The sequence below is a fragment of the Notechis scutatus genome, chromosome Z (assembly GCF_049901735.1).
Source record: "Notechis scutatus isolate UNSWTSFEM ecotype Mainland chromosome Z, rNotScu1.2, whole genome shotgun sequence".
Classification (NCBI taxonomy): domain Eukaryota; kingdom Metazoa; phylum Chordata; class Lepidosauria; order Squamata; family Elapidae; genus Notechis; species Notechis scutatus.
In genome coordinates this window covers 65,423,661-65,438,742 of record NC_142025.1, presented here as the reverse complement: position 1 = coordinate 65,438,742, position 15,082 = coordinate 65,423,661, and the positions used below count along the sequence as shown (strand labels likewise).

General features: G+C 34.6%; 1 protein-coding gene across 4 annotated transcripts in view; it reads left to right on the top strand.

Annotated features, from left to right (window-relative positions):
- DPY19L1 (dpy-19 like C-mannosyltransferase 1) overlaps nucleotides 1–15,082 on the top strand; it is a 148,983-nt gene that overhangs the window by 19,342 nt on the left and 114,559 nt on the right. For all 4 annotated transcript variants that reach the window (XR_015745836.1, XR_015745837.1, XR_015745838.1 and 1 more), the window contains exons 5-7: nucleotides 7–144; nucleotides 2,412–2,532; nucleotides 5,687–5,780. Coding sequence is in view for 1 of the 4 variants with exons in the window: in XM_026674865.2 (XP_026530650.1) it covers nucleotides 7–144; nucleotides 2,412–2,532; nucleotides 5,687–5,780 (353 nt within the window). In the remaining 3 variants the exon portion in view is untranslated. The remainder of the gene's footprint in view (nucleotides 1–6; nucleotides 145–2,411; nucleotides 2,533–5,686; nucleotides 5,781–15,082) is intronic.

The following is a 15,082-nucleotide window of genomic DNA, read 5'->3' as shown; positions in this document are numbered from 1 at the left end:
TCTTAGGGTCTCTATTATTCCTACTTCAAGACTATCGTTGAAGCACCATCATTTTACAGTGGAGTTTGGATGATTATGAATGATAATCTAACTGAATATCCTCTTGTAATAAACACACTGAAAAGATTTAATCTCTATCCAGAGGTAAGTCACTTTTTAAATAACAACCACCACCACCACAATAATAATAATAATGCAGTGAGAAAGATGAAACAGTGGATCAGACATCTGGTCCACAACACTCCTGACATCACTATTGTGGAAAAGAAAAAATCTGGTTCATTGATATTGTAATACCAGGTGATGCACGAATTGAAGAGAAACAGCTAGAAAATATAACAAAAGATTGTAATCTTCAAATTGAAATTGAGCAATTATGGAAGAAGAAATCCATGGTTGTACTACTAGTAATAGGAGCCCTTGGAGCAACATCCAAAGGGCTACCTAGATACATGGAAATTTTGACCTTATTACACCTGAATATTCTGTCAGTGCAAAAAACCACCTTGACAAAGACAACAATTACTGTTAAGTTAGGAAAATGGTTGAAAATGATGGATTTTATCTTGATAATGAAGAGTTGATAAAAGCAGTAATACCAGAAGCAGGATACAAGTACTTAAGAACCTGCTGCACAACCAAGTCAAGAAAGCTACTTCAACAAAATACATAAAGCGAGTCCAGAAAATTTTGAGATCAAAGCTGAGTGGTGGAAATATCATAAAAGCAATTAACGCCTGGGCAGTGCCTGTAATTTGATATTCTGCTGGAATATTTGTTTGGACTCAGATAGAACTTGATAACTTGAATTGAAAGACAAGAAAACTGATGGCAATGCACTATGCTCTGAACCCAAAAAATGATATTGAACTGTTAAGTTTTTAGCAGTCCCAGACTGAATTGAATTGAAAATTAACCATAATAATATTAGTAATAAAGCAATAATAATTTCAACACAGAATTACATGTAGTTTTTAAAAAGTAGTATCTTTTGTTAGTATCTGAGACTTTTAAATAGGAAGTGAATATACAGGTAATTCTCAATTTACATCCACTTGTTTAGTGACTGTTAGAAGTTATGATGGCACTACAAAAAAGAGTACTTCTGTCTGTTGCAATACCCCCCAGGCATGTGATCAAAATTTGGGCACTTGGCAACTAGCATGTATTTATGATGATTGCAGTATACCAGTGTCATATGATTGCCATGTGTGACCTTCCCAAGTGGATTCAGACAGCTAGAGTCTATGGAAGAGGTTCAATTTGCTTAAGAACAGCATGATTCACTTATCAACTATGGCCCCCCAAAATTGTAAAATTGCATGTAACTTACTAACAATCGCCTTGGTTAGTAACAGAAATTATTATCTTAAAAACCTTAATTTGATCAATCTTACTTTGGTCACAAGTTTAAGAATACCTGTATTATAAACATAAAATCTCAGCTTCACATGATGAATCCAGAAAGAGGAAAACATTTCTGTGAAAAATACTATTAATAAAATTTCAGTTTTGGTGTAAATGCCAGAAGAATTACTTTATTGTCTTCCGGGCTGGATTTGATTTAAATCAAGTCAAAGTCACTAGTAAAAAGGCTTGATTTAAATCAAGTCGATTTAAACCATAATTTTTAAGGAGCAACTATCATCTCTGTCCCGCGGTGGTTCCTCCTCTGACCCAGTATTGATTCACCGACAATCCCATTCATTTTAATGGGATGGCTGGTGATGTTGCAGTGACACAACAAGATGAGGCAAATAGTGGGCAGCAGGTGAGTGAATGCCTGCTAACAGGCGCTGCCATGATGGATCTGAAATGACGGGCTCTTTAAAGGTAAGAACTGATTCTTGCTGGTAGTTAGAATCTTTAATATTATTATTTACAAACAAAATGAAGGTTTTCTATTTACTTTCAGACCTTGGATTCATTGAATGAGTTTACCAAAAATGTAAACATTGCAGAATATGCTACATAACTAAGCTCCATTTTATGCTGAATAAACTAAATTATTAATGTATCTTAAATAGAAACTGTCTTTAGATAGATTTTAATCCAAAAGCATTTTATTAAAATAAATTTGATAAAAATAAAAAAATCCGTTTTAAATTTTAAAAAATCTAATTTTTAAAAATAAATTTTTATCATGTTTTCAGAATATTTAATGTGCTATCTAGTTTGATTGTTAAACACCTTGAAAGTTTGCAAATGTGTCTTTATGTTTTTAACAGTATGCTTGTATAATGTCAGTTACCATTTTATAAAAAATATACTAAAACTTAAAATGCAGTTTCAGGAAGGAAGAAAAAGAATCTTAAAATATTCAGAAACCGATGAATAGCCATAGATAAATTTCTTTTAACTGCTGAGATAAACAATGTTCTTTTGAATTTATAATCCTATTTTCTGCACAGGTTGTGTTAGCCAGCTGGTACCGCATATATACAGGGGCAATGAACTCTTTTGGCATTCACACACAAAAGTGTTGGACTGTGAATAGAGGGGAAGGTCTGAGCCCTGTTGAAAGCTGTGAAGGCAAGTGTTCCTTATTTATTCACTGTGAACATTGCACAAAATGGAGTGTGAAATAATATAAAAAATCCTTTTTGAAAGGTTACTAAGAATTAGAATTTATGGTTATCCATAGTCTAATTAAATATTTAGTTAATCAATTAACATTTAAATAATTTGTATATATTGCAGTAGTCAATATAGGAATCTTATTTTCAGAAAGGATGCTCCTTAATAATTGTTTGTTAAGAGAAAATAAAGAAGCATATATAGGTATGTAAATAATGTAGAAACTTAAAATTATATAACGCAACATGACCAAAACATGAAATAAATAGATTTGAGCCTAAGCAGCATCTCATTAATACTCGTGTCAATGGGCAGCCCTCTGAGGTCTAGCTAGGCTGTTTCTTATTTGACTTTTCATTTTTTTAAAGTTTAGTATTCTAATTTTAAATAAAATCAAATGGAAGCAAAATACAAGTCATTCAACATTATTTTTATTTATTACAATACCTTGATGCTACAGAATCTTTCATTTCAAGTAGAAATTATGGATGACCTTATTAGAAAGTGTAGAGTACTTCTATGCGGGGTAATCAAGAAAACTCAAGAGCTCAGAACTAGATTAGAAAATAAAGGGGGGGGAAATCAGAAAGTAGCAAACCACTTCCATATTATCAAGAATAATGTACATATCCATTAAATCAGCATGAATTCAACTCAAAAGAGTCTGCCTTTAAACTGACATTAGTAGATTATATCCAGCAGCATCCTGGAGATGAAATTCTACAAAATGATGGATATGGCATTGATATCCAAGTTCTTCTTTCATTTGTCTGCAATTTAGGTGATTGACAACTATCTTGTACTTACAATTGTTGCAGTGCCTTTTGATAACATGATCAAGATTTGCAACCTTTCCTGTTGGCTTGTCATTTAATAACCATGATGATTTGCTTAATGGGCATGGTGATTTCCTTAACAACTATGGTAAAAAATGTAGTTAAATCCTATCCATTTGCTTACTGGTCAGATTACTTAGTAACCGAAATTCCATCCCAATTGCATCAATGAGTACTGTAGATATAGAGAGTTATGTAAAGAAGTGACAGTGCAAAAAATAAACTGACCAAAATAAATAACCAAATACAACTGTTTTTGTTTATAGGCTACATATTTTTATTGACAAAACTAATAATTTTAGATATCTCAAAAAAGATGCATTGCCTTCCTAAGGTAGGAAGAGATAATAAAAATCAAATAAAAAATGCAATACTCACATTATGGTTAGAGCTGCAGTTATTTTAATATGATCTAAGCCACCTTTAAGAAGCTGGGTTATCATTGTTATGATTGAAAATTACGTTGTAGCTGCATTTTGAAATGGAGCTCTGGGAGGTTGATACTGCAGTTATTCCTTTCTAGAAATAGTGCAGTTCAAATTCATGAAGGATTTCAGATCCTCAAGCATGTTCTTTCTCCTTTCAGATGAAAACTGGTTTAGCATTGTGCTGAAACCCATAAGGTGTACAGCTGGAGATATCAAAACTTTTATCCCAAAAACTGTCAGCATCTTCACAACTTGACTATATTTTCTATTTTGAATTCATGATATGGTAGTTACCACTGTGATCATGTGTCTTCCAATGAGTATCTCATCTGCTCTCCCATCCTCTAACAAAATACATACATATTTTACTTTAGGAACTTACAAAAGTACTTATAATGTCCCAGGCAGACCACAAGATGGTGCTGGTCTGCTAAGAATGAACTTGAGATGGCTTCCAATTTACTGTGTTGATCACAAAAAGTTAATAAAGAAAAAAAAATTGTAGTCATAGCCTGAAATGAAATAAGTCTAGGATTATACAGAATGAGAACAAGAATCAGAAAAGGTTGAATAATAATACACACACAAACAAAATCAATAATCTAATACAGTTTCTTGATTACCTCTTTACTTATCCCCATAAAAATAAGGTTTTTCTGAAGCAAAAGTAGTTATTTGTTTGGTCTTTCTGTGGGTTCTTGGAAACTCCATGCTTCACTTAGAAACTTTTTAGAGGATGGTACATCCCTTTTATGCCAGCTCTAGTCCATAGATTTATTTTAAATTATCTCTTCAAATTTTCTTCAGTTTTTGATGAGATGCTGAAATAGCCAAATACATTTTCAGTGTTCTCAGTGTTTCTTATTTATATTTTACTATAGAAGAATCTATCCTACTAGCTAGCTAATCCTTCATGTTCCAGTTAAAGTGGCGTAATGAAGTTTTTCAAACATCATCTTCCTCTAAAGAGAGATACATTTTGTTTCCCTCTATTTTCTGTCATCATTGTATAGAATTACTTGTAGTCCTTAACTTACAGCCGTTCATTTAATAATCATTTTAAGTGGCATCGAAAAAAATGATGTACAATTCTCCTTGTGACATAGAGGTGTTACAACCTTCCCAAGGTCAAATTTGGAAATTTGGCAATCAGCTTTTATTTATGACAATTGCAGCACCCTGGGACCACTTAACAACTGCCTTGCTTAGCAACTGAAATTCTGATCTCAATTGTGGTCATAAATTGAGGATAACCTGTAATTAACATTGAATACCTTCATAAATGAGAAAGCCTCTCTAGGATAGAGAAAATGCTGAGGAAAATGCATTGACAGCGAAAGAAAGAGAAGAAAGGCACTAACAGAGTTGGAATAAAGTATGAGTGGGCTACATTTTAATTTAAACATAATGACAAAAACAAAAGGAGGGATAAGGAAGTAGTGGTTGGGCACATGGGACATAGTAGAGGTGGAAAGAAAAAGACAAGGAAAAACAGTCTTCTATCCAACAAGTACAATCTACAATTCATCTGGCCAAAATCTAAACAAACCATTTTGGTGTGGCCAGATCATAATGTACCCATATTTGGTGGAGCCAACAAGCTGTACATGTTTTGTGCGTAGAACAATGCAAATTTTTCACTTCAGTCATATCTTTGTTAAGTTGTTTTGTGAAGTTGCCTTTGAAACCTATTAGATAGCTAAGTTAAATAATGCAAACTTAAACATAAACAGAATTTAATTATCTAACAATATATTAATATATGCACAATTTTTGCACAGTGGAACTTAATTTAAAAATCAAAACATGAAGTATTTTATTTCCATGTGAATTGCTATTTGATAGGATTAGGAGACCCTGCTTCTTTTTATGTGGCTATGATATTTCTTCTAAATGGATTGATGGTGTCAGTTTTCTTCCTATATGGCACATATCTAAGGTAAGATAACATAAAAAAGGTTTGTTTGCTAAGTGGATAATTGTAATTATTCTGCATTTTGTTAAATATGCACTAAATGTGAAAATTTGCACACCAAACTTTACATTACTACAGAATGCCAAATGTATGGGACATATGCACAATTCTTCAATTTAATTTTGAGACAGTTTGATGTTAGAGAATTGTGCTAGGAAATATATTTTCACAGATATATTGATTCATCCATAGAATTTCCAGCTGATAGAATATGGTACAATGCTTGTTTTTAACATTTTTATAGTAGATATATATCAGTGATTTCAATGAAAAGAAAATATATAATACCAATTCCAGACTAGTGATCTAGAGCCATTAGGAAAAATGAATAAGCAAGCTAGGAGGTTGAACTCTGTCCCTTGACACTCTTATTGTAATTTCGTCATTTAGCTTCATTTTTCTGTCTCAGTTATTTGCTTTCATGCCTATCGTCACAGTCCTTGCTCCTTCCACCCATAAAGGCATCTCTTTTTCTTGTTAAAATTGTCTGTTACATAGGAAATTGCGGTTGTGGAGTTAGGGCTGTACAATAATTGGAGTGCACTTCTGCTGATGTAGTGAGACTTCTTTGTTTTTTCTCATCACACATAGGTGGCATATATTTCAATTTTTTTCTGCAGAATGTTGCCAACTTCCTAGAGCATATCTGTACAATACAGGTGAAAGTGAGAAAGAGATTTCATTCAGTGGTAGATACTTTCTACAGTAGAAAGACACATCTGCATGTAACTCAAAAATTAGTACTAACAACTTCAGTGATTCGCTTAACAACTGTGGCAAGAAATTAATATTTTTTAACATGACATAATATTTTCACACTAGCTTTTTATTTTTTATTATTTGGTTTGACTTAGAGGTTTCACATTATTACTGTTTTGATCATAATTAATTCATTAATTATATTAATATTCATTATCAGTATAATTAAGCTCAGGTTCTGGTCACAGTGGCATCGGCGGCAGGAATCCTGACTCCATGATCCTGCACCAAATACTCCCTTTGGAGGGCTCTGAACAGGGGCCGAAGCCTCCCTGCAGTGGGGGCAGAGGAAAGAGGGATGCTCTGGTGGTTGCGGAGAGCAGCAGCTCTCCTGCATGACCCAGAGAAAACTCACTAAACTCCAAGGCAAAGAGCAGTGGCAGCCAACATGGCCACCACCCAGTTGGGGCAGTCAAAGCAACGAAGATAGAGCAGGAGTGAGTAGAGGAACAGTGTGTGACTAGGTGAAATTGAGCTTGATTTTTACCTAAAAATATCCCCAAAGTAATGATTTTGGGGGGAAAAAGGACATTCAAAAGAGTAACTTTCGTGGCTAATGAGCATTTTGAATTATTGATTCAGCCCTGGAAAAAAAATGGAGTAAGGAAGAAACAAGAGGTTTTTTTCTTTGAAAGCATTGAATTTTGGACTTTGGATTAGTTTTAAATGCTGGAATTGGTTATTGGGTATTCTAAATGCTGGACCTGGCTTAATTAAATAATTGACTGTTTCAAAATAAATGGATTTTGATTGTAATTAAAGCTGCTGGGGGGGGGAAGGCAGCATGGAAATTTGAGAGGAGAGCACCATCTGCTGACGATTGGAAGACAAACTATACCCCTATTACTCTGGACTTCTTTGGATCTGGACAGAGATTCTTTATTGTAGAATGATTATCATCACTATGACTGGAGTTGAAGAAACTGTTGTGAAAATGAGTGGACTTTTTCAAGAGGTGACTTCAAAAGTATTAAAGTCTTAATGGATGGCATGGATGAGAAAATGGAAAATATCTTACAAAGAACAATAAAAGAAAATCAAACTGCCCTTGAAATGTGGAAGTAATAGAAAGACAAGATGAAAAAAAAACAGCAAATTGAATACAAACAAGGAACAAATATGGATCAGAAAAATGAGTAAATGAAGCGAAAGCTCAACAAAGAGGAAGACCAGATAAAGGCAAGCAAAAGGAGTGGAAAAAACGAATTGGTCAAATCAACAGGTAAATGAAAGATTGGGGTAAAAAATAGGACTGATCAATCAGCTGATAAAGGAAGAAAAACTGAAAAAAATAAAACAGGCAAATCAACAAATGAGCAAACTGGAAGATATTGTGAATAAGGAGACTGGAATATGGGCAGATATGTGGGAGAAATGTCAGCACAAGAATGTAACTGGAGAAATGTTTAGATTAAATAAGAAAGATATAGAGGAAGATAAAGATGAGGAGTGTGGGAAACGAGTAAAAAATGGATAAGAACTGAAGCACGCTTGAGGGCAAGAGACTAGGGATAGAAAGAATTGTTACCCAAATATTAAGAAAGCTAGATTGTAAGTGGAAGAAGCAGAAATAAATTAGATAGGGGAAGTTTTGTTTTCTTTCTCTTATGGAACTAAAAAAAAAAAAAGAAGAAGGATTAAAGGTTTATAGATGTCTTTCTTAATGTAGGCTCAAATAATATAAAAAGGATTATTTACATTTGATTGAGATAAGAAATATCAATGTTGTGGTAAATTGGATTAATAAATAATAGAATAAATAATGCTTTACAGAGCCTTGGGCTTTTGTAAAATGATCTGCAATGTTATTCTCTGACATGCAGTACTCCAGTTTAATCATTTTACTTTGCACACATTGTCTCACATTATGATATCTTAGATCTGTGTTTTTTGATCTTGTCTTTACAGCAAGATTGGAAGCCTGTATTGCTGATAGGTTGTCTTCATAAACAACAATAGAATCTGTTACATCAATTCCCATATCAATCAATAGTTGCTTATAAGAAACTAAATCTGTACATAATAGAGATAATATGAGGATTCAGCCTCCATTGTTGACAAACTTAGATGTTTCTGTCGAATAGACCTCCATCCAATCAACACCTTTCCTAATAATACTACAGTACCTGACGTAGATTTACGTGTATTTATGTCTGTAGCAAAACTTGCATCAGCATATGCAGTTAAACTTAGTTCATCCTTAGGCTCCAAATATAATGCATCATGCATTGTTTGTTTCAGATATCTTAACACACGCTTAGCAGCTTGCCAGTGCCTTTCAGTTGGCTCAGCATTAAACTTAGCTAATTGGTTAACACTCTATGCTATATCTGGCCTTGACCAATTACTAAGATAAGATAAGCTACCAATCAAGGACTGATAAATATCTTTGTCAAAAACAGGACTTTGTACATCACTGTGACTAAACTCCTGGCTCATTGGTGTTTTAGCCGGCTTTAAAATTATTTAGTAACTGGTTAATTTTATCTGCCTGTGAGATTTTGTATCCTCCCCTAGTTCTATCTATCTTTAAACCAAGATATTGTTTAATTTCACCTAACTGTTTTATCTTAAATTTCTTTTCTAACAGTGAAATTATTTCAGTAGCTTCTTGCTCAGTTTTGGTGATTAATGCTATGTCAACAGTAAACAATAGCAACAATGAAACTACACCATCACTTTCCTTTTTAAATAAACATGGATCAGCCATGCCAGATACAAAACCTATCTTAGTTAATTCCTTAACTATACACTGGTTCCACTCATATCTTGATTGCTTCAAGCCATAAAGATTCTTTTTTTTTAAAACAAATTTTATTAATTTTTAAAAGCATACAAAACATACAAGATAAACATAAAACCTTTTTTCTAAAAATTTCTAAAAATTATTTGAAAGTTTTACAACATTAACACATTTCCTTACAATCGCATATTTTCCCTTTCTAACTTGCTTTATTTTCTTCTATCTTTCTCTCCATTGTCCTTTTCTAACCTTTCTCCAAGGTTTTATTAGCTCATTCAAACATAAACACATAAGAACACAAAACATATAAACATAAAAAAAAACATCTTTTCTGAAAGTTGCTTAATCCCGGGTCAAAACTCTTTGTACAGACACCAACTCAAATTCATATTCATTTTATATGCCATTCCATATCTTATTACCATTTTCAATTTGTTATATAGCTTCTTCTCTCTCTTAGATTCTCTTAATTTTATTTTATTTATCTCATCTCAATTCAAATCATAATATTTATTATTCTTTGTCTGTTTATTTCCAGCTATCGTTTTATCTTCTTTAAAAAAAAAGCTTCTCCTGTACACTAATTGGAGTATGACGCCTTTACCTCTTTCCCCTACATTTATAATACTTAATATAAAATACCTAACTTACATTGGGATTCTATTTGGTACATTCTAAATTTATACAATACTAATACTAATACTAATACCAATACTAATCTATTCATTAATATTCATATTATTTTATATCATAAACACTTAGCACATTACTTTTCAATTGATTAACATACTTTTGTGGGAGCACCTACTTTCCATAATTATTCCCCCCCCACATCACATATTTTAAATCATTATTTCATTAAGGTATTCCTGCTTCTCCTACTTCAAATCTCTCCTTTCAAAAAAAAAATTTCAACAGAAATAACACAATCTAATTAATATTGACATTCATTTGTATCTTTCTCTCCAACTCCTTTATATCTTAACCATTTTATCCATTTCAATTAAATAACATGCCTTTTGGGAATACTTATATTTTCCACAATTCCATTCACTTCCGGTTTGCGAGGCTTCGGCAGCGGCAGGGATTTGCGATCCAGCGCGATCTCTGCCGAGCTCACTGCCAAGGTTCCCCCGATCCGTTTGGATCTGGGGGATATAGCTACCTGCAGGGGCAGCTGAGGACAGGGGATCTGGAAAGGGGTAGGGGTGTCGCAGACCCCTACCCAGCCAGCAAAACCCCTTTTCCCGAGGCGGAGGAGCGGCGGTCAGCAATGGCCGCCATGAAGAAACCTGCAAACGGATAAGATTGTGCAGGAGGAAGAAAATCGGGGAAATCGTGAGAGTTGTTTCTGGACCTGGATAAAGTTGCCAAGGGATAAGAAAGTTTCCTGGGGCTTGAAAATTGCTACGGAGAAGTTGTTACATTGTTTCCAGAGAGAGTTACAAGCGGCGCACAGAATTCTAAAAGGGAAAGTTTTTTTTTTTTCCTTCACTCTCCTTCCTAACGTGACAGCGGATGGAACGACAAGAGAAATCTGAAAATCTAGGTAATTAAATACTGAAGAGATAAGGATTTCTGAATGTTTTTTTTTAAAAAAGACTTAAAAAAATTTTTTTTTGCTGTGAGTGGGAAGGGAGAGGGAAAAATTGGATTAGAATTTGAAAATAAGGAGAAGATTGCTTGGATTTTTAAAGAGCTATAAATACTAATAAGGCTTCTGAGAGATATATATTAAATGGAACTTTGTGATCAAACTCCAATCCCAGAAAGAGAAAATGAAGGAGAAAGTGCTTAAAAGAATTAACCTACTTGGATTGCTTGGTGATTTTACCACTTTTGAGAATTATCTCTGATTAAAAGCACTTGGGTGGTTGCTTGGGAAAACTTTTTCTCTTTATAATGGCATTACTTGTGGACAGATTGAAACTTTTATATCAAAAATATGAAAAAGAAAAGCAAGAAGGGAAGGACGTTTTTGATACTCTTTTCAGTATTTAGAAATGGCGGTCTACACTTATGTAAAATTGAATGGACAACAGGACGACTGGGATAAAGAAGAAGCCATTTTTGATGAACAAATGACTTTGGCTGGGGAAGGAAAGGAGAAAGAGAAAAAGGAAAAAAGACTTTAAGACCTATAAAAGCAATCAAAAAGAGAAAAACAAGATGAAAAAGAGATATCATGTTAGAAGACAACAGAAAGGAGGAAAGCAGAGAAAAAGGGAGGTGGAGAGGCAAAGGGGTAAAGAGGACAGAGAGAAGAATAAGCAAGGGAGAAAGGGGACGAGAAGCCTCAATAGTAGAGAGCAAGATGTAAAGAAACAAAAGTTTTTAGAGATAATGGGTAAACTTTATTGATAAAGGGATTCTAAAGGTACATAAGATTGTTTTTTAAATTTGTATTTAGAAATAATTTTAGAAAGTTGGAAATAATGTGTAATTTAAAGTGTGATAAAATGTTTAATATAACTTAGTGAAATTTGTCTTAAGAAAAGGGGAACATTTCATGAAATAAGGATTTGAGATATGATGTGGGGGGGAGAAAGATTCTTTTTCAATCTCCAGCAATCAGTTGTATTATCATTTTTGATACCTAAAGGTTTCTTTAAATAAATAGTGTGTTGCAACGGTGCATGCAGATATGCCGCCTCTACATCTAAATGATTTATAATGTATTCCTCCTTTGCTGCCCACACTAATGCTGCCCTTAATGTAGTAGCCTTCAGACTAGGCACAAACACCTCATCGTAGTTGTTTGCTGTGATTGAACCCTTGTGCTACTAACCTGGCTTTATGGGTAACAGTCCCATCCACACTAGTCTTAAGTTTATAAATCCATTTACACCCTATGGCATGTTTCCCTGGTGGTAACCTGACATTTTCATATACCTCCAGTCTTTGTAAGGATTTCAGTTCTTTATCCATTGCTTCCTGCCAAGCAGCCTGATCCTTAGCAGGATACAGTTTCAGTTCATTATAGTTACCAGGAACTGTATTCACTTGGCATACAACACTAACCTGATATCTATCAGGTGGTCGTGTTACTCGGGTTGAACGTCTCAGTAATACAGGGCTTACTGGTGGACTCTCCTGTTCCACCTGGTCCTGTTCTCCTACCTCCTCCTGTGCCTGTTCTTCCTCTTTAATGGCTATTGATGGTTTAATTATTTCATCTTTAGGGACTACTTGGGTGTCAATTACAACATCATTGCTGGATTCCTGTTCCAGTTTGTGCCACCTAATGTGCTCAAGAAATTTAGCACTAGCGCTACAGTAAACATGAGCTGTGCCTGGATCCCAAAATCTAAACGATCTATGGTTAGCCTCGTAACCTACGAAAAATAATTTCCTAGCTCTATGTTGCCCTTTCAGTCTTACTTGTGAGGGAATATGCACCCATGCTGGAGCTCCAAATGTGTGTAGATAACTTAAATTTAGTTTTCTGCCATGCCAACGAGTGAATGGCAATTCACCAGTTGTTGTGTTCACCACATTGTTTAACACATGGTTGCTACACATTATGGCCTCACCCCACAGTGTTTCAGGCAAACCTGAATCAGATAACATAGTGCGAGCCATGGCTTGTAACATATGCTCTCTTTGTTCTATAAACGAGTTATGTTGTGGTCTGTAAGGTGCAGAACGTTTATGCTTGACATCAGCCAATTTTAACATAGTTTGGAATCTATTGTTAATAAACTCAGTCCCGTTATCAGTAACTAAAGTAATTACCCTATGTTTCATTTTTCTCTCTGCAAACCTTAACCAATTAAAGAAATGTTGGAATGTTTCTGTTTTATTTTTCATTAAATAGCAGAAACCGTACCGTGAGTAATGGTCCATTATACACAAAACATAGCAGGCACCTCCCAAACTGGGTTTCTTAGGACCAATTATGTCAGCAAACACAACCTCTAAAGGTTCTTTGGTCTTAAACCCATTCAGTCTGTTTGCAGGACAACCCATTCAGTCTGTTTGCTTTTCTCCTGATTACAGGCATTACAGTTTAAGTACTTGCTACAGGGTTTTAATTTTTACTCCCTCTGACAATTTGACAGTTTGTTTCAACATTTTGAAATTAATGTGCCCCAGATGTCTATGCAGTAAATGTATACATTCGTCATGTGGCTTAACATTGTTATAAACTGAGTTAGCTATCTTCAGCTGGTCATCATGTATAACATATAAATCATTCTCTAAAGTAGCAATAACACTTTTACTCTCTTTCTCTATTATACAGTTATCTCCCCTAAAGGTTACTACATAACCAAGATTAGCTAAAGCCCTTACTGATAACAAATTAAATTTCAGTTTAGGTACATATAACATAGATAAATACTCATTTACACATGAATAATATGCAGTACCTTCACCAGATGCTTTCATCTTCCATCCGTTTGCAGTATAGGCAGTTGAAAACAAATCCTCTTCTTGTGGTTGTTTTTCTCTTAGTTCTCACTTTCCAGCCTTCTTCTTGCCTCTTCTAACAATTGTCCGGTTATGTCAGTCAATGTCACTTCATTTCTGGTCAGGACTTCTAGTGAAGATACGTAATCATCATAGTTTTCATCCAATGAGGAAAGGATGATGTAAACTTGATGCAGCTCTGAAAAAATCAGTTCCTTTTCATGTAGCTCTTGAAAAGTTCTTTTCATAAAGTTCACATGAGCTAACATATCTCCACCTTTCCGAAGACATGCTCTAAACAGTTTACGTGTAAGATGTATGTGTGCACTTACACTGTCACAAATATAAATCCTCTTCAAATTCTCCCAACACCTTGCAGCAGACTCTTCTCCACAAATATGGACTAGCTGCTGGTCACTCAGTGTTAGTCCAATTATACAAAGAGCTCGTTCGTTGTTCTGTTTAAAGTCAGCTAACTTCTTGGCATCATCCTCATTATTTGGATCCCAAGCATTTACATCCGGTGGATTTTGAACTGCAGCCCATAACCCTTCCCTACGCAGAAGTAGACTGCACTTCATAGACCAAGAAACATAGTTTGTTCCACCCAACTGGGTTATCAGTGAGAGACTTGTTGAAGTGTCTTGTGCCATCTTTTCCAGGATAGTAACCCACAATTAAACAGTAAACAGCTGTCTGTATACAGTACTGTGTATTCACACTAACTCTCAGTTATCTGAGCCTGGTATGGCCTGGGCCCATAACCAGTGTTGAGGTAATTCCCCGTTAGGAGAATGAGTGCACACAGGGAGACGTAGTGAGAGTGATGTTGAATAACACACGACCAGCACACAGATACACTTAATAGTAAAATGTAGGTTTTACTTCCAGTAAATGGTTAAGCAAAGTCCAACAAACAGTCCAAGACATACACGGTTAAAGTATTCAGTATTCAGTCCAGGGATAATCCAAATAACAAAATCCAGTATCGTACACAGTTCAGTAACAGACTTACAGCAATCCAAGAAGAACGACAATCAGCAAGAGTCAATAGGGAAATATGCAAGAACCTAAAACATCAACCATCAGAACATCTAGCAACTAACAACAACAGAACAGAACAACCCAGGTTTCTGGCTCCATCTTATGGCCGTTTGAGGAACCACTCCCAATTACAATTTTAGCATTCCCTTAAAGAGACAGTATTAAATGTCTATCCTGGTTTATATATTTCCAACCCAACTGTTAAATGACTATCAATTCCTAACAGATATCAATATACATTGTGTGAGTGCATAAAAGAATGAGAAATAAAAAATGCTAGTTTTTATTTTCAGTTTAGTTTAATAATATA